The 21,119-nt window shown below is 39.8% G+C and overlaps 1 protein-coding gene across 1 annotated transcript in view; it reads left to right on the plus strand.

Annotated features, from left to right (window-relative positions):
- RPIA (ribose 5-phosphate isomerase A) overlaps nucleotides 1-21,119 on the plus strand; it is a 145,098-nt gene that overhangs the window by 87,846 nt on the left and 36,133 nt on the right. Inside the window, exons 6-8 of the mRNA XM_069204603.1 lie at nucleotides 3,117-3,185; nucleotides 5,820-5,961; nucleotides 19,889-19,988. Coding sequence (XP_069060704.1) covers nucleotides 3,117-3,185; nucleotides 5,820-5,961; nucleotides 19,889-19,988 — 311 coding nt within the window. The remainder of the gene's footprint in view (nucleotides 1-3,116; nucleotides 3,186-5,819; nucleotides 5,962-19,888; nucleotides 19,989-21,119) is intronic.

Genomic DNA, 21,119 nt, shown 5'->3' on the forward strand with positions numbered 1-21,119 from the left:
CATGCTTACTTTGGTGCCACAGGAATCCAAGGTAAGAAAACAATATAAATACACTCCTGTCCGAGAATGGAATTTTCCACTAATGCCACAATATCTTTATTCTGCGTCTTTAGATAATGTTCGCCCTGCAAAATAGACTTCTCAGACACTTGTCACCCAAAAAATGCGAAGAGTTACTTCACAGGGTACCTACATGTGATTAAGGACAATTTTGAAATAACAAAAATTCCTCAGTATCCCCTACTAACTTTGCACATGTACGATACTCCTTTAAGATCACAAGTCCAGATTAACTAGCCAAGACTATCAGAATTCTAATATCTACTGTTTCTGTAACCCAATTCCAGCAAAAATAATTGAGGACTCTTTCACCGTCTACAAACACACTTAGGACTATCTGGTTAATAAATCACTTGCTCAAGGCAGATTTGCAAGCATTTCACAGCGGGACAAACAGCGACACACTCGAAGCGCTGCGTTTGCCCCACGGTGATTGCCTGTGGAGGGAGGAGGAGGGATTGTGAGGGCAGGTCCCCCTGCACCCCAAGTGCTCCTCCTGCCCTCTCCCCACATACATTTCGCAATTTACAGCTTGAGGGCTGTTTAATTAAGCTCCACTGCTGAGGAGGTGGAATGTCAGTTGGTATAATTAAAGTAGGCCTAATTCCGCATGTCCTCTAGGCATATCCCTGGCACCCCTGAAGACGGACCAGATCACCCCATCATCAAACAAGCATGTGCACTGCAATGGGTCTCGCGTTTGCTCGAGTTAGAGCGATTAGCATTGTACATTCCGAACTGGATTTTTCTTGCTACTTAAATTGAAAAGGAAAAGTAAAACAGTTGACATAAGTGAGCCCATTCAAAGCGCCATGGTCACCATGAGCACGAGGGAGGGACGCAAAAAGACGAAGTTGTCTCACAGTCAAATTGTGCAATTATCCATGTAACAGGGGCAGCCTGCAAGGCGCTAACAAAACCTCCCCAAGGAGGGACAAACATAAAGCATTTACCAATGATAACAAAGGTATTTTAAAAGGCAATCCCACAAATGAGTGAAAGTGATGGGCGTGGTTAAAAGCCTGCAAGACTTACAACAGGTCAAAAGCGCTTGCACGCTTGACCTAAAACCCAGTCTCGATTGCATCTTGACTTCTGACTTCCCTCCAGTGTCCAACCTATCAAGGTTTGGGAAGAATGAAAAATAATAATGGCAAATCAATTCAATTCTAACATACCTGAAGAGCACTTTTTGGCCAGTGACCAGGCTTCCAATCTCAACCCAGACCTTGACATTGAAACTGTAATATTAAAGGTACTAGATGTACACCATACCCGAGACAAAAGCAACTCATACTTAATCATTCTATTAGACTATTTGGCAGCCTTCGGTACAGTTGACTACAAAAGATATCTGGAGATATCTACACCTTCCTTACTGTGATCCCAAGTAGGAAGGTTAGCGATCATACTTTGAGTATTGCCAACATAAGATGCACAGTTCCATTAGATCAATTCTCGTGCCTTAAATCCTGATCCTACATAACTCTGGTGTAGCCCTTGCACATTATGCAGTCGACACCCAGTGCACCTAAGACCCTCAACAGTCGATGACATTACTATCCTTAGAAATGCTCTAACACAATCATAAAATTGGATGCAACAGGAAGTCCTCCTTCTAAACTCCCAGAAAACTGAATTTTTCCTCCTCTCAATGTCAACCAAAAGCAGATTGGATATGACGCTCTGGGACACATAAAGCAGGAAGGATTTGCAACCATGCCTATTCTGTTAGCCTCATACTTCGGTTTCACACTTAATTCATACCTCACTCAAGCCCATATATCAACAGATGGCGAGAGCTGCAATCTCTCCTTTCCATGCATAAAAATATTCCCTCTGACTTATTAGAAATAGCTGCCCATTCTCTTTTATCGAGATTTGATATTGAAAATGCATTGGTAGAAATGAATCCATTGTACTGCCCTCAGCTGCTAGGTTAGTCCACTCTGCAAGGAAATGTGGCCATATTACTTTGATAGCCTGTGATCTGCATTGACCGCCAATTACTGCCAGAATCTAAAATGTGCTTATGCGCAAGGCCAGCCATGAAAGTACCCTACCATCTCTTACTGTTCTTTTTCACTATCAAGAGGGTCCAAAGGGGGCAGGTGGGGGGGGGGGGTTGGTCAGTTGTCTAAGAAGTCACCAAGGCCTTCGTCTAGAAATTCCCAGATCACAACTACAACAGCACAAACCAGTCCTCTTGTGCAGCCTCCTTGGTCTGCAACACTCTGACCTCTTAGCTGAGAACTCTGACCACACTCACTACTTTCGAGAATCTAGTGAATGCCCACCTGCTCAGACAATACCCATCGTAACATCCTTCAGTGAGTCTGCCAACTCAAAAAACAATTATGGTATTCTCTGCTTTGTTTTTTTAATCTTTTTGGCTCCCCTGGCCATTAACTCTGACCTAACTTATTCCTTCTTCCAGAAATAAACAGGATCCTCTTTTGAACATCACATTAGTTGTCGCCTATATTATGTTCGCTGTTTGGATTATTGCTAGTGGCTCAGCCCCACCCACCCATCTCGATGCCATCCTTATTCCCATTTGGAACTGCCAAGCACCCGGTTACAGATGAGCCCCTGGTGTACCTTTAATATCGAAATAAATAAAGAATGTGAGTGTTAAACATGAAGATGAATTTGTCTCGTATAATTCCCACAATTGCTGTTAGATCCTTGTTAATGAAGTATGCTGGTGGAAATTGACTCTGCACTTGCAACTGTTGCACTTAAAGGGTGGAGACGCGTAGGTACAGGGGGTAGGAAGTTTCCTGCGGGGTGAAAAGGTCTCATTGAAAAGAAGCTGTTACAGAGTTCCTGTATGTGACACCTTGCTGCTGGGATCCAGATTTACTCCTACAACAGTGGGAGTGTAAAAAGAGGCAGATTCTCGTTGATATCTTACTCCCTAATACTTTTGTGCAGTTTTATCACTAGAATATGACGCTTAAGTCCTAGGTTGCCCTGCTGCCATTTCTAGCAGGCGGTAGGTTAATCTGTTTTCCCTCGAGTAACTGCTGCTTGTCTTTACGTTTGCTTTCTAGAGGTTGTTTGGCACAAGAGAAGATAGTCGCTGGCTGCGCCAAATCTTTCATCGTCATTGCTGACTACAGGTACGTAACTTCTGGCTTTACACTCTGTTGGAAAGGTGGTAAAAAAGCTTGAGTTTCATCAAGAAGCTCACAGTGCTTTGGCTTGCAGTTGAAATCTGACTACCTGTTCTAGAACATTCGGCAGGTGTGGTAGTGGAGGACAGGGCTATTGATGCAGATGGATGGATAACCACTTTTATTTGTTGTGCTCTGGTCTCCGAGATCTCTACCGCCTTGGTTAGCTACTTCAGTGTTTTGAAAGTACTGCATTTTGTTATCTCTGTTTTTCTCTACATTAGTTAGAACCTGCATTACGATCAAGAACGATGTATGGTATGAATTAAGAATATAACAAATACTGTGATCCTACCTGGTGCACATGGAAGGAGAGAAGCTTCTGCTAAGGCATGATTTGTCGCACTGAGGTATCACATTTACTATAATCTTAACATGATGCTACGGCCAGGGCTTAAATATACTTCCGGGGAGGCATAAATATGAGAATATATTGCTTTTCCTATTTTCCTCCAAAAAAGGCACTAACACGGAAGATTAACTTTTGTGCTGGTTGGTCACACCACATTGCCCAGGATGACACATTTCCATTACTGCTGTGGCATTGTTCACATGGAGAGGCTCCACTTTGTTAAACTGTTTATAATCTCTCCACAAGCCTTGTGTACATGAAAAAGAATGTAATCCATACTAAAACATACTCTTTTGTTCATTATTATTCAAATTACATTAAAAACAGTTACAGATGTTTACGCATCAATATTTGCTACAGCGGCTACGGGTCTACTTTAGGGCAGGAACCTGTCCACCACTTCCCTGTGACTGTTTGGATAATTATGTCCTGCGAGTCCCATTTATTTTCTGAACTTATCATTGAATCCACTACCAGCTAATAAATAATTAAAATATTGGTTATGGTTATCCATGTACAATCTTACTTCACTTGGCCAGATCTATTATCACTCTTTCCTTTGAAAGATTGATTTTTACAAAAGGTCACCCATTGGGTCTTTGTGATCCATGAACACATAATGCAAGTTCTCCTACAAGTGCTCCACAAGTAGCCCATTGGGTGATGCACCCCACACATACCCAACAAGGAGCATGAGCCAATGACGTAGCATGCCTCTTTCATTGATGAGTTTCCATGGATCCGGAAAGGTTCATCCTTGTACATAAAAACAGCTTCTGACTATTCAGTTAATTTGTAATGTCATATCGTTTTGTAAGATGATCTAACATGGGATAGCTCTCACACTTAAATATTTGTTGGTTCCTTTTGTGATCTCATTGTAAATAAATATATGGCTTTGAACCAGATAATTCGACTCTGTTTTACCATAGCTGATGACAAGTTTAATAATGTTGGGAATTGGTGCCTCAGGGCTTTGGCACCAGGCTAGTGAGCCATTGGCACGTGTTTGAAATCAGTCTAGATTAGAAGGGAGTTCAAAATGAGTATAGTCCAGTAACGCATCAGAGATCCATTGGAACCAGATGAGTATGTTGCTTGAAGAAATACTACGCTTCTGATGTTTACCTGCTCATTAGTTAATATTTGTTTATAATTAAATTTTCTTTAGTTTAATATAGCATTTTTATACTATGGGAAACCTCTGGGGCCATATTATACAATGCAGTGCGTTCTCCTTGTTTGTGCCAGGCGCAGCTTTTGAAAGGTGCGCCCAACACAAACAAGGAGAATGTGCCGTATTAGTTTAAGTGCACTGCCCCCAGGGCAGCTGCGAACTTGAGCCGCCCTGGGGGGAGTGACTTAAAGTGAAAAACTACGCGGTTTCGAAGCAGCAGCTCTGTGTTTCACTGTGCAGGTCAGTGCAGTGAGTGATTGCACCCGCCTGCAAGGTGATGTCTGGGGTGGTGCCATAGGTTCCCCTTCCCTCCTCCAGAGGACTGTAATCAAGGGGCACTGTCAGTGCGCCTCTTGACAGCTTCTTTGCTTCTGCGCCTACATTATGGGTGCAGAGGCAAAGGGGTTCCCTTATTTGCATGGTGCCACACTCCCATGTAAATGAGTGAACATCCTCTGGTGATAGTGCTGGCGCTATCTGTATTACGGAAAGGGCCTCACAAATGTCTGCGACCCTTTCTGTAAAATTAAAGTGCCCCAGGGCTTTTTACATAATGCATCCGCTGATTGCTTTCCATAGAATATTAGAAAATTGGGAATTAAGGTCAAACTCTTCAAATTAGTATTTGTAGACTTTGCTATATTCTGCGGTGTGAAGTTCAATAGATATAGGGGCAGAGTGAAATCATGAAATACGAAAGAACATTCAGGAACAGTATTGTTGCAAAGCTTTTCTGAGACTGCAGACTGAATAGTCAAAGTTCATCTTCCAGATAAATCAGCTGCCATTCTACTTTTTATAATGTATGCAAAAGTCCTTAATGAGAGCATAACATTTAATTTATTGTGTTCTTTAAACCTATGACTTCTGTACAAGGGACTGCTCTAACTTCATCTGTACAGGCAATGCTTTTGACGTAGTTCAAGGCAGGCTTCTTAAAATATGGTAAGTATATCAAAAAATTGCTGACTACAAACTGAGAATGTACTGTACAACTGAAAAACATTTCCTATTCCTATAAAAATGAAAACACAATTCCTTTTTTCCCCAGGAAAGATTCCAAGAATTTTGGAGAACAATGGAAGAAAGGCATTCCAATTGAAGTCATTCCGATGGCTTATGTGCCAGTATCCAAAGCTCTCGCCAGCAGATTTGGAGGAATTGCTGAACTAAGAATGGCCGTTAGTAAAGCTGTAAGTATTTGGGCTTGCATGGCAATCTCAGAAAATGATTGATACTGGCATTAAGCAGATGCCCTCTCACTGTAAGTTGATGTAAGAGAGTGAATGGAATGGATAAGTGTTGCATGTTTATGTAGGAGTGTATGTTGCCATTTAAGATGTATGTTCCGTTGCAACATCTTTTGGGGAACATTGCAGACTGCATGGTACATTGGGAAGTTGGAATCTGGAACAGCTGCTGACGAGAACGCTGTGTGCTGACTCTTCAGGCAATCTGAATAAATTAGCGTTTTAAACGTATTGCTGTGTCGTGCTGTGGTCCTTTTGACACAATATAATTTGGTGGCAATCCTGGGACCTGAAACTGTACTGGAAGAGTGCATTGAAACAAAGCCTCAAGGTCTGATGCTACTACCTGCCTGGTGGCTAAGGTATGGGAGAGGTGTCTGCCGGGTAGGGTCAAGTAGTGCTGGAAGGGTGGGATGGAGATGGAGAGCAAGAACTGGGGCAGTTCATGTATGCATGTTGTTTACATTGTGACAGTAGCTCTCTGGGTCTGTGTAAAGATGGATCCTCACTCCACTTCTCCTTCCAATCCCTTTATTTATTTGAAAGCAACATAACACATTCATAAGTAAAGCATCACTCTTCTTATCTCCTCAGTCTCCCAGCATAGAATACCTTAATGTTCCACCTATCCCCCCTTGTTAATATGATTGAACAGTGAAACTTGTATTGTATCTTAAGATATGTATAATAGATCAACCAATAACTTTGATGTATAGAATGCTAAGGAAGAGCACATGCTACAAATTTTCTCGAACTCATGTCTGTACGTACTTGAATGGAACATACTGGGATGTATTCATAATATTACTAATCATAGATGAAATCTTTTAATTTGGAATGTTTATGAATAGATCTACCAAATCTTCCACTTCTCTTTTCTTTTTGAGTGTTCTTGTTGATATCTGATATCTAATTCATTGGTAGAATTTTTTGGTCTTTGGTCATCCGTATGATTCTCGCTATGTCCTTTCTCAGTGACTGCACTATCCACTCTTTCACAAACCAGATGTGCGTTTTTTTCAACATCTTCCTCTATCAACTAATTGTACTTCCTGCAAAGTTGTATAGATTCCCTTGATACTTTTCCTTCAGATCTGGCGTTTGGCCAAAGATCCAAAATGTCTGACCTTCCCATCATTTAACAAAGCAGAATATTTCTTCTACTTCCAGCAGATCAGAAAATCAGTTATGTCCTTTCGTCAAAATACCAGGCCATTTGATCTTCACTTTGTCTCCTACTTTCACATTAACATTTTTACAACCATTTCTTTCACTGTGGTTTTGCTTCATTATTTTTTTCTTTTACTCATCAGACATTGAAAAGTGTACTTGACCACTCGCAATGGCGAGTCATTTTTTTATCAGGTCGAGCTATTTGTAGGACCTCCTCGCCCCTTCTGGCGAGTTGACAATGAATAGGTGTTCTGTTTAGTCAGAAAGTAAAGGAGCAGTTAGGACCCTTTAAATGTTGAGAGACAGAGGTCAAAAGTTAGTTTGTCTTGTAGTTAATTTCCCTTCTCACTACAGTGTTTCAGGATTTTTAAAGGTGAACGTCTCTGACCTGGTGTAAAAAGAGTTATTTAAATGTTGTTTATTAGGAAAAACCTGACACCATACAGTCTTTAATTTCACAGCAAGTCAACTGTACAGACATTTCAAAATATATTTCAGTAGTTGTGAAAGCCCTTTTTTGTACTTATGTGTTCTAAAAAAAATAATTTAAAATCACGAAAACAAATCACACCTCTTTACTTAGTGATGTGCAAAAGATAAATATGTTTTCTGAAACCTAATTTTCACAGGTTATTGTTAATAATCTATATAGTTTTATCAGTAAAGCTGCAAGTTAGTGGGACAGTTTTTGGACATTGATTGGAAATTTACTGTCTGTAAATGATAGTGTGCTACCACATCATGCTTTAGTAATATATTTATTAAATTTGAGTGTTTAAGCATGAACTGAGAAACTCTCCTGCCTTGATGGCAATGCTATTAGTAAACTAAGGGGCAAGTCATGGATCATTTGTCCCCTATACAAGAGCTACGTTCCTATTATATATGGAGCAAACATTTTCTCTATTTAATCAAACAAAAGAGTTATTTTTTTTTGCAGTAGAAATGCTGAGCTTACATATTTGAAGGTGCACTCGTATGTGAGAATGAAGAAAAAGGCAACTCCGTACACTAATTGCCTAGGATCACACAATTTGAGACCCGTTTACAGGTCAAGTAGATTGCAGTCAAGTATATTACTCAAGTTACTCAACCTGCAGGTCTAGTAAAAATTTTATAATTTTTTGAGGCCTGCCTACCTCTGGTTCCCAGTTTACTCTTTTTACTTGGGGCATCCAGCTGATGTTGTCCTTTGATAATGGTGTCCTTCCTCTAATTAATTAAAAAGGGCTATGGTCTGTTGCACTACACTGTGTTGACCTGATTGCCCATATATTACGGAATGTTTCTACTTTCCAACTCAAGTTGTTGTTTTTTGCCAATTGGATTGCTCCTTTTATGACCAGGTTAAATGTAATAGTTTGCATTACAAATGTCATTTTCACTCTTTCAAACTCTCTCTGATGCATAATAGACTATGCAAATTTACTTTTGTTTTTTAAAAGTTGTCTAATGTGATATATTGCACTAGATAATGTTTTGTACAAAGTTTGAGTAAAATTCAGCCAAGCCTAAAAAAGCCATCACTTCAACTTTGTTGCTAGGACTCTGGGAGTTCCTAATGACTCCTTGCATTTCTTTTTTAGGTCTAATCCCTCTCAGGGATACTTGGTGTCTTAAATAAGTTACTTTCTGTCTTAGAAATTTGCATTTTGTGAATTCTGCGGTTAATCCTTTTCCTTTTAGAATATTCATTACCTTTTCCATGGTACAATCATGTTCTTACCTGGTCTTTTCCATTATTGAAATATCGTCTTGAAAACATTTCATATTCCTTAATTCTTTCAAGAATTCAAACATCAATCTTTGGAACATGGCCGCCTCAGAGGTTAAGCCAAAAGGAACCCTCACAAATCGGGAACAACCAAAAGGTGTAATAAAGGTGGACAGATTTTGACTATCGGTGCCACAGAACTTGTAGATATGCTGCTGTGAGATCTATTGTAGTGAACCATTTTATATCCTTAGTAGCTGATAGCATTTTGTTTATCTTATACAAGGGAAATTGGTCCACTGCAATATTCTTATTTAGAATCCTTAAGTCCACACATATTCTCAATTTTCCCTTAGCTTTTCTCACAACCATCGTAGGTGTGACACCCATTCTGATGACTCCACCTATTCTATAATTCCAGCATTACACAATTTTTCCAATTCACACTTCACTTGTTCTCTCGTGGTCATGGGTATATTTCTTCCATTGTGTAAACAAGGTGTAGCATTGTGCTTCAGTATGATTTTGTGTAGAAACTTTTTAAGTTAGCCTATGGGTCCAGAAAACACTTCAGGGTACAGTCGTAACATGTATTGCCCATACTCATCATTATCTTGAAAGGATAACACTCTTGTGGGACTGTTAGGATTCAAAGTAGTTGCTAACTCACCTTGGTCACATCATCCCAACACTGAAAGCCCTTTAACAGAGACATACAATTTTCATTCGCCTCTCTGTCCTTAAACTATTTGTTTTCTCACCCCCACCATATCGATGTTTTATCCTGTAAATGTTTTAGGTTTAATGTCAGCGGGATCCAAATTATTACCTAAAACAGGTGCAAATTTTCCATCCCATACCTTTTTATTGATGATCGTGTAGGGTGACCCTGAGTCGGCTACATTTTAAATTTTGACACCACCAATCAACATGTTACAAATGGGATTTTTCTTAGGTTGTTCCCCCACATTAAGTTCTTCTTCGACTATATTAAACACACACATGTTTACATCAACATCGGTTTCATCCTCATTATCTGATTGAGTCTGTTGTCTCATCACCCAATTTCCCAGACTTTTCTTTTCTCCTTTTCCATACCTTGTAAATATGCCCTGTTATCTCACACCCTGAATCTCTGTGAGCGTGCTGGACATTTCTTGTCATGAGTTAAATGCCCTCATCTGTAGCATTTCCTTTTGAAAGTTCCTTGGTTTGATTTTCCATTGTATTTCTCTGTAGTAGTCTGGAATTTATTTTTGTAGTTATCCATATATTCTGTAACTGATGTTTTTTTAACCTTAATTCTCACAATAAGACTTTTATTGTTGTCATTATAGTCTTCAATTTTATTTTTGTCTTCTGCTGTCACAGCTTTGGCACATCGTCCAGTTATCACCGCTCTTTTAACTATGTCAAATACTTCTTGCAGTGATGCTTCTCTCTTTGTCCATAACCTGTCTTGAAAATAAGATTTAGCTGCATGCATCACAACTTGGTCTCTAACCAGCTCATTATGAAGATCCTCAAATCTGTTTGTTATGGCCAAATTTTTGTTAGGGATGCTACATAGTCTTTGATGTTCTCATTTATTTCTTGCTTTCTATGGAAACATTTAAACTGCTCAGCTGATACAGACTGGTGAAATAAAATATGCATTTAAGTATTCTAAAGCATTTTTGAAGACATCCCGTTGTCTAGGGTTCTTCTGTATGTAGGTATAAACTTACAGTCCTCCTGGGCCCAAAGAACGCAACAGGATTTTACAAATATTTTTCAAGTGTGAGGTCTTCGTCATCTTCAGATGTTGAAATATAATTTATAAAATGCTCTTTCCATTCTCTCCATTTTAACAGTAGTTCTCATCTTGCTTGTAAAAATGGCAGAGGTGGAGTAAGGTTTCATATATTGCTTGTAGGCATGATCTTAGAATTTGTTTTGAGATGATGGTTTAATAATTTATTTAAATGTTTATTTTTATGACATATATTAACCAAACAATACTTATTAGGTATGTAGTTCCTTAAATGTAACTAGAATTATTCTAAGCAACACTATGAAGTGGTAAATATATCCGTCACAACGTGTGTTACTGAAACCGATCTGATTACTTCTACTCTTTAAGAGTGCATGTCATTAATTCTCTGCACATTATATTTTTTTAAAAGAAGTATTTCCTTGTCGTTTCGAGCATTATTTTAATTTTGTGTAGGTGCCGCGCATACAATTACGCGCTCTAGTTGACGAGCTGTAGATGACGAGCATTTGAAGTTGTGCGCTCTAAGCCTCGTGCACACAGCCACCCACTGGGGCCGCGCACAAGATAATAATACACAACAAAGCCTTGTTTCTGAAGTGTTTCTGAGGTTTTTGTTCGTATAGCGGTCTACACCTCGTGTCAATCTTGTACAGCTGTATAGTAGTTGTGATTTGCAGTGCATTTGCTCCTAATCCTCGCCAAATCTGTAAAGATGGATCCTCTCTCCACTTCTCCTTCCAAATCCTTTATTTATTTGAAAGTGGCATAACACATTCATAAGTAAAGCATACGCTTCTTATCTCCCCCTTCTCCCAGCATTGAATATCCTAACGTTCCCCGCACCTAACATTCCAACTTCCAACATTCCATAAGACATCATACTGGCAATTGTGCCCCTCCTTTTTCCAGACTACCTACAATGGTCTGCAAATACAACAGTCACTCCCTCGAGTTGGTTGAAATATACAGATTAGCAGCAGACAGGATTTAATTCCTTCAGAATGTGTCCCAATGGTTGCTTGAGTGGGAGAACATTTAGGCTATTTCACGAGGCAACAGAGAGATTGTTTCCACAAAGTTAAGGAACAGCGAGGTGAAGCACATCCAAGGCTGCATTATGCATTTAACATAAATGGAAAGGAAAATAATTGGCTAAGAAGTGAAGACTTTATGAGGTGAGAGCATTTTAAATTATAAAGGACAAGCTTTAGTAAAAGAGCTGACTAGGAAACGCAGCTTGTAAGTGATTAAAGAGAAAGTTTTTGTAAGGCACATTTTCAGAACCCTGTGGTTGCCTAATTCAAAACGCTAATTTACTAACCTAATATTTGCTGGAGCCTGGGGTTCTCAAATTGAAATGGAGGCAATGGTACAGGACATGGTTATGTAATAGCCATAGATGGCTCCAGGTATGATCCTGCCATGAAAAAGGCTATGGTTTATAATTGTCTTGGCACAGAAGGGCAATGATTATTTTGATCACCTACTTGAGATGATTCCACCATCTCTTGTACTTGCCATGTGGAATGTCTATATGGATGCTGTAAAAGACTGTAGAATTACTTTAAAGATGATCCACGCATAATAGTGTCGAGGCATAGTTTGTTTTTCACATGCGTACAACAAAAGTATGAATACATCAACAGTTTTTTAGCAGAATTGAATATTTTATCTTCACCATCTGAATTTGATGGCACACTGAATAAAAACCGATAGACCAACAAGTAGTCAATTGTTAAGACGGTAGGACATAAGAGGGACAATTATTTTGCAGGAACCAGGCACTTGATAAAACACTGGGGATAACCAGTGGCATTAAGGGGTCTGTGCTTAGCCTGAGGAACTAGCAAAGTCTAGGTTCAGTGGGAAGTCAGGGTCCGTAGGTGCAGTCTGTGTCAAATGCAAAAAGAACAAGTGATGGAAGGAATGCTGAACAATGTCAAACATTCACCCCCAGTACAGAGATCTGGGCCTAAATCCATCGTTTTTTTTGCTACCCATGCCGTTCCAGTTTGGACCCAGCCATATGCAAATCAGTCTTGCCCCTGTTCCCCATTGGAACAGTCCAGCCCGAACTGCCAAGGGAGGACCTGGACTGGAAACAAGCATCCTAGGACCGGTTTCAGGGTATCCCCCTTCATCATCCAGGCTAGCTTGATTCCAGTGGCATGAGAAGCACGGGACCCACGTCTGGGCATACCCTTCCCACTTGGGGCAGCAAATGCAAAAAGAACAAGTGATGGACGGACAACAACACTACCTATATACCAAGTGGCAGTAGGAGACGAGACAAAAGCGCAGGAAATAACCAGGGACAATTTTATTGGGGTCGATCACACAACCATGAGGTGATTCAAATGTCTAGGAAGCATGCATGAAGTGTAAGAAAATCATCCACTTTGCTGAAGTGTTTCCACTGTGCAGAAAGTGATTTTAGTAAATGAACAACAAATTAATAGACTGGATGATAAGGATGAGAGAAGACAACACAAAGTGGTATTGTGAAGGGCAAAATGACAACAAAGGAAATGGTAATCTGATTTGTGATTTGAAATTGGCGAGGTAGACCCCGGTGTGACCATGGGCTCTGGTTCACCTATCACTATTGTGACAGCCATGTTTTTTAAGGAGAAATTGCCACAAGGCGTTATTACCACCAGATATTTGCACACTAGCTTTTGGAGTGTACAAAATTTATATTATCCGGTATTTCCATGAAAAGGTAGCATACAAAGACAGGTAATCATTACCAAAGTGTATGTGACCAAGAAAGGTTACCGTACCGATAGAGAACCACTCCGGAAGTTATTGAGAAAGGTGAAAATATGTGCAGGTTATTGTAGGTCATGTAGTGTTTGCTAGGATGAGAGGGTTGAGTATTGAGACACTTCTATTACAGCTGCTCGAGAATGATGCCCAGTGTGTAATCACCATTGACACCAGTGCAACAGACGTAAAAGCAGTTTTGAATCAAGATATTGGTGTTCAGGAGAATGTGGTGATGTTTGTTTCCAGATGTTTATCAGGCTCAGAGCGTAACTACAGTATAATTTGAAGGGAAATGTTAGCTTCTGTTTGGGGAGGTCATCATTCTATGATTTATTTGTGGGAAAGAGAGTTTGTGTTAATTTACTGGTCACAAACCATTAGTTTACTTGTTATGTGTTAAATAAAAACAGTATGGGCATGGTCGGTCCAATACTCGTTTAGCAGCTGTCCAAAATACATGAGTTTGTTTTTAGCTGAATTTTCTGTCAGGAGATCCAATGAGTGTGGCTATGAGAAACGTTTCCAACAGTGAGATTGAGTGTGTAATTGGTTTGCTGAACTGTGTGATTGTATCAGAAGAGATAATAAGCTATGAAGAATGAGAAAGAGTGTGTGCGAGGGATGAGCCTTTGTGTGTTAAGGTTATCATTTTACACAGACGGAGAAGTGAAGACTGTCCAGAGGCAATTGATAGCTTTTTCAAAAGTACATGAGGAGTTGAGTGTGGAGGGAGTGTTGGCCATTATTAGAGCCAGCAAGAATCGGCCTCCAGTTGGTTTAAAGGTACATTCAGTCAGATTTGAGGAAGAGAAAAATGTTGTATTAGTGGTTTCCTGGAATGGGAATTAAGGTGAAAAACATTGTGAACTCATGTGGTGTATAGGGAGGTGGACAAGTTTGTATTCGCAAAACAACTTTATGCCAGGTAAAGTTTCTTTCCTGGGAGAAGCTGGGAATGAATTTAATTGGGCCAATGTATCACTTGAGTAGAGATTTGATATGGATGTTGGTGATTGTGGATTATCAACATACATGTGTTGGAATGCTTTAATACTTTTAATGATACTCTACGCTGAATAACAGGAAAGAATCACACCATTCTTTCTGTTGCATGGAAGGGATTCATTGACCAAGTTGTGCCCTAGGTGTGTCCTTCAGAAGATGCAGTTTGATGGTTATCTCCCCATCTCAAGTGATGTGAAAGACAGAATGGATGAGTTACAGTGAAAGGCCAAGATGCATTATGATGTGCTTTACAGGATGAAACAAGTGGGGGTTGAGGTAGCTGATAATATAGCTGATAGAGAAAACCTTTAGGAGTGAAGAAAGGGTCTTCAAAGTTTTACAGCATGCTGTAAGGTTGCCAAAGGCAAGTGGTGGAGTAAGAAGAGCGCAGTTCAGCTGGGTGAGTTGCTGGGGAGTTCTTGACAGGAAGTTCTACCATGAGTAATTTTATGTTCTGGGTGGGCGATGATGAGAACGTTATAGGGTGTCCTGAGGGTGGGATAACTGGTAACTTCTCGGCACATTTGTCCAGGACCAGTAAGTTAGCTGCGTGTGTTGGGACTCAGTAAAGGAGGTATGTAGGCTTGTGATGGGTTGATAGCCACAGATATTTCAGCCTAGTGAAGTATCCAGAAATCAAGTATATTGCTTTGAATTAGTTGATACTATATGGGGATTGGTGTTTTACATGCTTATGTCTGGGAGGGGGAGTTTGGGTACCCTTTCTGTTATACGTTCTAGTGCACCATCTTTCGGTGAACACTCCAGACGTCACGGTTCAGTGGGCCTTTGGGGTTTGGAGCAACTCTTTAGCAGCATGTTGTGTGCTGGCACTTCAGCCAGTCTGAATAGGTTGAAGTTTTACACTTGCCGCAGTGTCCGTCTGTGGTCCTTTTGACACAGCAGTTCATTAAACGTTAAAACTTAGTATGTTTTTATAGGCTGTAAATGTTGACTTCCCAGCTCTGCTCAGCCTAGGCTGTGATGTCTTTTTGTGTGTGTGTGTGTGTGTGTGTGTGTGTGTGTGTGTGTGTGTGTGTGTGTGTGTGTGTGTGTGTGTGTGTGTGTGTGTGTGTGTGTGTGTGTGTGTGTGTGTGTGTGTGTGTGTGTGTGTGTGTGTGTGTGTGTGTGTGTGTGTGTGTGTGTGTGTGTGTGTGTGTGTGTGTGTGTGTGTGTGTGTGTGTGTGTGTGTGTGTGTGTGTGTGTGTATATATATATATGCAAAAAACAAAGGAGAACTCTGGGAAGTTCCCAATTTTAGCTGGAGAGCTGTTCTAGTAAAGAGCACCCTGCAACACCAGCGATACTCTAGATTTGCTCACCTCAAATGTCTGCTTATCTAGCAAAGTTTTTAAGCATAGGATCAGCACAGTGCTATCCTCGCCGAGCTAGATAATGACAATCTTTTGCCATTTGTACAGCAAAATCTTTAAGCATAGGATTGACATAGTGTCATCCTCGCCGAGCTGTAAAATGACAAAAGCCATTTACCACTCCAGGCACAGTATTACAGCTTTGGACTGGTCAAATACCATCCAAGTCAACTTGGAATGAGTAAAGCAACCCCTGACACGTGTTTCGCTCTCATTAGAGCTCTTCAGAGGAGTATAGCTTTGTCCAGACACAAGGGAGCACCCAGTATAAGTCAAACCAAGGCCCTCTCAGGGTTAGAGTGACGCATAAATTATGCAAAAAACAAAGGAGAACTCTGGGAAGTTCCCAATTTTAGGTGGAGAGCTGTTCTAGTAAAGAGCACCCTGCAACACCAGCGACACGCTAGATTTGCTCACCTCAAATGTCTGCTTATCTAGCAAAGTTTGTAAGCATAGGATCAGCACAGTGCTATCCTCGCCGAGCTAGATAATGACAATCTTTTGCCATTTGTACAGCAAAATCTTTAAGCATAGGATTGACACAGTGTCATCCTCGTCGAGCTGTAAAATGACAAAAGCCATTTACCACTCCAGGCACAGTATTACATCTTTGGACTGGTCAAATACCATCCATACCATACCATATATATATATATATATATATTGATCACTTATTGAAAAGCTAGATCAGTGAGAGATTTCCTAGTACATAGCAACATGAAGAAGGTTTTGAAACAAGCCAGTTGGCTGACTGAACCGAAGGGTTTCTTCAAATGTGGCAATTGTAAAGCTTGTAAAAATAGTGCCAATGTTAAGACGTACAAAATGCCAAATGGACAAGAAAAGAAGATCAACAAGACAATCACATGTAATAGTGATTTTTGTGTATATGTCTTAGAATGTCCATGTGGTTTACGTTATATTGTTAGTACCATCTTTCCAGTGAAGAAACTGATTTTGGAGCATTTGCGAGCGACACTGGGGAAAAAGAACATACCAAGAATTCTGATAATCATTCCTTTTTTGGCATTGACAGGGTGGAGGTGAGAGGAGGTGATAGAGGGCGGAAACTCCGGATTTTGTAGTCTGAATATATTGTGCGTCTTAATAGTAAGGCCCCGATGGGCCTGAATTTGGATGAGGAACTTCCGGGTCATATAGGCTGTTAGCTGTTAGAATATGATATTAAATGGAGTGTCTACTTTTGGTTTTAGGAACATATATATAGGGAGACATGAGGTAGGGGCATATACTATGGGACAGGAATATTGCTCAGCACTTTTCCTATTCCCCATACATTTTTAATGCACTTATTTTCGGTGGTGCATGGGTTGTTGCCTTTTTTATGTAGAAAATTGACATGAAAGAATAAAGTAGGAAATACAATGCAATTATGTTAACTGGATGCAAAAGGTATATGTTAGAGGGAGTGATGATGAATATTTTGAAAAGATTAATCATGTGTGAAAATAAATTGATGTAATATCATATGGTCACTTGGCCAGTAAGTACCTATATACACATATATATTTTTGTTATTGTTGAAACATGTCCTTAGGACTTGTTTTGACTTTTCCAGAAAATATGATGTACAAGAAGGTTTGATGTATTACATGGCCATTTTGCCTGTATATATAAGAGATGCATTTATACAAAGGTTTTTATTACATTAGTTTCAACACATGGTTTTTGAATATTTTGAGGAGTATAAACCTGATCAAATATTATGGATATAATTAAGGATTGATGAATTGTCAATTTTTAAATGTATTGTTTTTCTTTCTTTTCGTTTTGTGAAAGGGTTATAAACTTTTGACTAGGTCTGTTGTTTTATCTTTTTAAGGGAGTTTGTTCACTTTATTTTCATTGGCTATGAGGAAGAGCTCTGGGAGATCGAAACGCGTTGCTATTAAACTTTCTTATCACGAACTGCAAGCTTATGGAGTGCGATTTTCCAGGTACCGGAGACGGTGGTACCTGGATTCCTTATATATATATATATATATATATATATATATATATATATATATATATATATATATATATATATATATATATATATATTAATTATAATGTGGTATTTGCACAGAGTAAACCTAGCCAAAAGCAAAAAGGCAGTGGGTACTACACAGGTTCAAAGGCAAGCATACTGACTAAGTAATAGGAGAGCTAGCTGGGTATTATGATGTTACTGCATTGAGATGTGTTCTATAGAGAGGCATGTATTGAACTCTTTCCTAAATTGGAACAGCGTTGGCGAGATCCTGGTGGCTACCTGGATGTTGTTCCAGATCCTTAATACTTAGGCGGAAAACGGATGATGCTTTATTTTTTCTTTTGTACACTTCTTAGTCTGCAGTCTGATAGTAGCCTAACTGTGGTTGTGGTGACAGCTGCTAGTGATGGTGAACTTGTCTGCAAGAAAAACGGGGATACTGGTTGTGATGGCTTTGTAAATGATGAATCTGGTTTTGAAGACAGTGCAGGCCAGCAATGGGAGCCAAAGTCGTTCCAACAAGATGGAGTGGATGTGATCACATTTCTTCCAGCCTTGGATGAAACATTCTGTGGTGTGTAAGATGACCCAGGAAGTATGAGGGAGAGCGTTTAGGGGGGACAAATGTGCAGTCCGGGAGATGATGGACCATGTCGTTACCACCATCCAGATGATAAAATACGAAGTCTTGCACAGCAGTTCTAAAATCACAATGTAGATAAACTGTTGCTCTCTCTTTCTTTATAAGAGAGGGCTGGTGCCAGGCTGTCTTAATTTTTTGGCATTGTATCCCTTAAGAGTGAGGTTCATGATCAGTAGTAATCCAAGTGACATGGCATTTGGTGAAAGTTGGGGTTTTAAGTCATCAAGGTTCTAGTCATTGAGCCAGAGTTGAACTACTTCTTGCTTGTTGTTCTTGGTAAGTAAGGAATTATGCCCTGATGTGGTTAAACGTAAGGTAAGCGATGGGCATGCAGATCTAGATGAGATGCAGGCAGTGTTTGAGGTGTTGATTTTTGGAGGGAGGAGAATTTTAAGAGTTATACAACGTCTGCATAGTGACGATTTTAGATGCTGTTATTTGTGAGTAGAACAACAACCTGTCCCTGCACATCAGAGCCTCCTCCTCAGTTCTTGAATTCCACAAGAAACCGAAGACTTGGCTCTTCACCTAGCTCTGACCTGGCTCTGCCCATACAGCTGCTGCTTTAGCACCAGGATATCTCCCCAGGTGACTTGTGCACTATACAAATACACATAACATGTGTAGAGGTTACCTGCAGGGTTTACTTTGGGCAGTTTAGGAAAATGCACATGCTGTCAGGGGCGGTTTGAAAGTTCCACTTCACCTAGAGGTCACAACACACACTATTCAAATTCACAAAAATCTAAAACCAATCTTGAGGCACACATGCAAAGTATGGCTTTAATACATTTATGTTTTGTGGAGCAGAGAGCCATTGTCACATGGTTAGGAAGACATAACAAATAAATATAGAATCCACATCCCACGGCATTCAAAGCAAATCATGGCATCTGAGACCATGTGCATAGTGTTGTGTGTGTGATCAAAGGGGTTGACTGATGCGTTCTGGTGGCTGTTGACATTGGATAGAGTTTGTGAAGAATAAAGCAAATGTACACCTACCTACATGGATGAAGCTGAAGCAGATCCACTTGGACAGCCCTACAACTGCACTGACTGTTCTGAGAGGAGAAGGGGGAATGCAGTACCATTTAAGCAGAGCATAGGTGCATGAGTTCAAGGACTCAGTTTTCATTTTCTTTTCTTAGCAGAGATTTCAGCTTAAAAATGTAGTGTTTTTTACACATTGAAAAAGATTTGTCAGTTTGTTTGTTTGGGGTAGCTTCTATGTACATGCATGTGGCAGACGTTTACTGCACCACGGGGAAGTTGAGCATTCACTCAATTTTTTTTTTTAAATGACTGTATCTGTAAGATGAGTATACCAGTGTCCTTTTCTGGATTTGCTTTGTTATCATGCTCGAGATAACTAGGTAAATTGTGCAAGAGAGAAATGCACTTTAAAGAAATTTGACATATTTCAATTCTTTCTCCGTAGGGTCCAGTGGTGACAGATAATGGCAATTTCCTTTTAGACTGGAAGTTTGACAAGTTACACAACTGGAGCACAGTGAATACAGCTATTAAAATGATTCCAGGTAACCGGTTCACAGTGGAAATTGGTTGTATTAAAGTGCTACAATATATTTAATGTGTGTGTCTGTGGTGAGGAAGCAAGCACTTGTATAATATTAAACTTTGGAATATGAGAAGTTGCATGCACTTTACTGACCGTACATCACCAAAACTGCAACATCATACAGTAGGATCTCAGGTGGAAACTGTGATATTCTGTTGAAGAAAGTACACCTGCACCTATAGGGCCTGTCATTTGTAAGAAGCAAACTTGATAGTGAAAAACACACTTGGGACAACTTTGGAAGCCCATTTGTGCAGTATCAACTGGAAGATAGAAAATTGTTCATCCAATCAGCACAGTCTAGTCACAATGATTACAAAATGTAGTGTATATTTCTTTGCAGTGTTTCTCATGGTTCTCAAGTTAGCAGTAACCTGTTACTCATGTTGTGCAAAGGCTCTAGGAACCTTTTTTGCCTCTTAGTTGCTTGAGGTAGTTCTTACCTCCTCCTACATTACTTTTGTTTCTTCAAGTATGGTTTTACTGTGTTTGGCAGAAGACCGTACTCCCCCTTCTTTCTGCTTTCCTTTTATATGTGTTGATAAAAGATAATGTTCCTCGACCAGTTAAACTACAGTGTTAGTTTTTGGCTTCACAACATTTATTCTATTTTGTACTATAGTGTAGCTCACAGCCTTTTGGTTTTCCTTGTGTTCAAAATCATCCTTTCAGTGTAGAGCTAGAAGGGTGGCTGGCAGCAGCACCAAAGCCAGACATCAACAAAAGGTCTCCCTTTATGGGTAGTGTGGGTCAGCCTCATGACTCACATAGAGACTGGTTGGTGGAAGTATTCCACAATTCAAGAGCAATCCAGTTAAAAAGAACACGTGAAATTAGGTCTAAGCAAAGCGTAAAAAAAGTCAAAATGTCAACTGAGCACAATTTGAAGAAAATCCGTAGACAGGAACAGGATAATAAGATCACTCTAAATCACTTCGATATAAATGAAATGCCTGACAATAACTTTCTATTGGCCATTTTAGTAAAATGGACCAAAGTAAGGCCGTCTTGTTGCAGATGCTCGGATATGGCTTTGGATTTGGCTTTGTGATCAGAAAACACTGAACTTCAAGGTGTTTATTGATTACAA

Source organism: Pleurodeles waltl, chromosome 1_2 (genome assembly GCF_031143425.1).
Source record: "Pleurodeles waltl isolate 20211129_DDA chromosome 1_2, aPleWal1.hap1.20221129, whole genome shotgun sequence".
Taxonomy (NCBI): Eukaryota; Metazoa; Chordata; class Amphibia; order Caudata; family Salamandridae; genus Pleurodeles; species Pleurodeles waltl.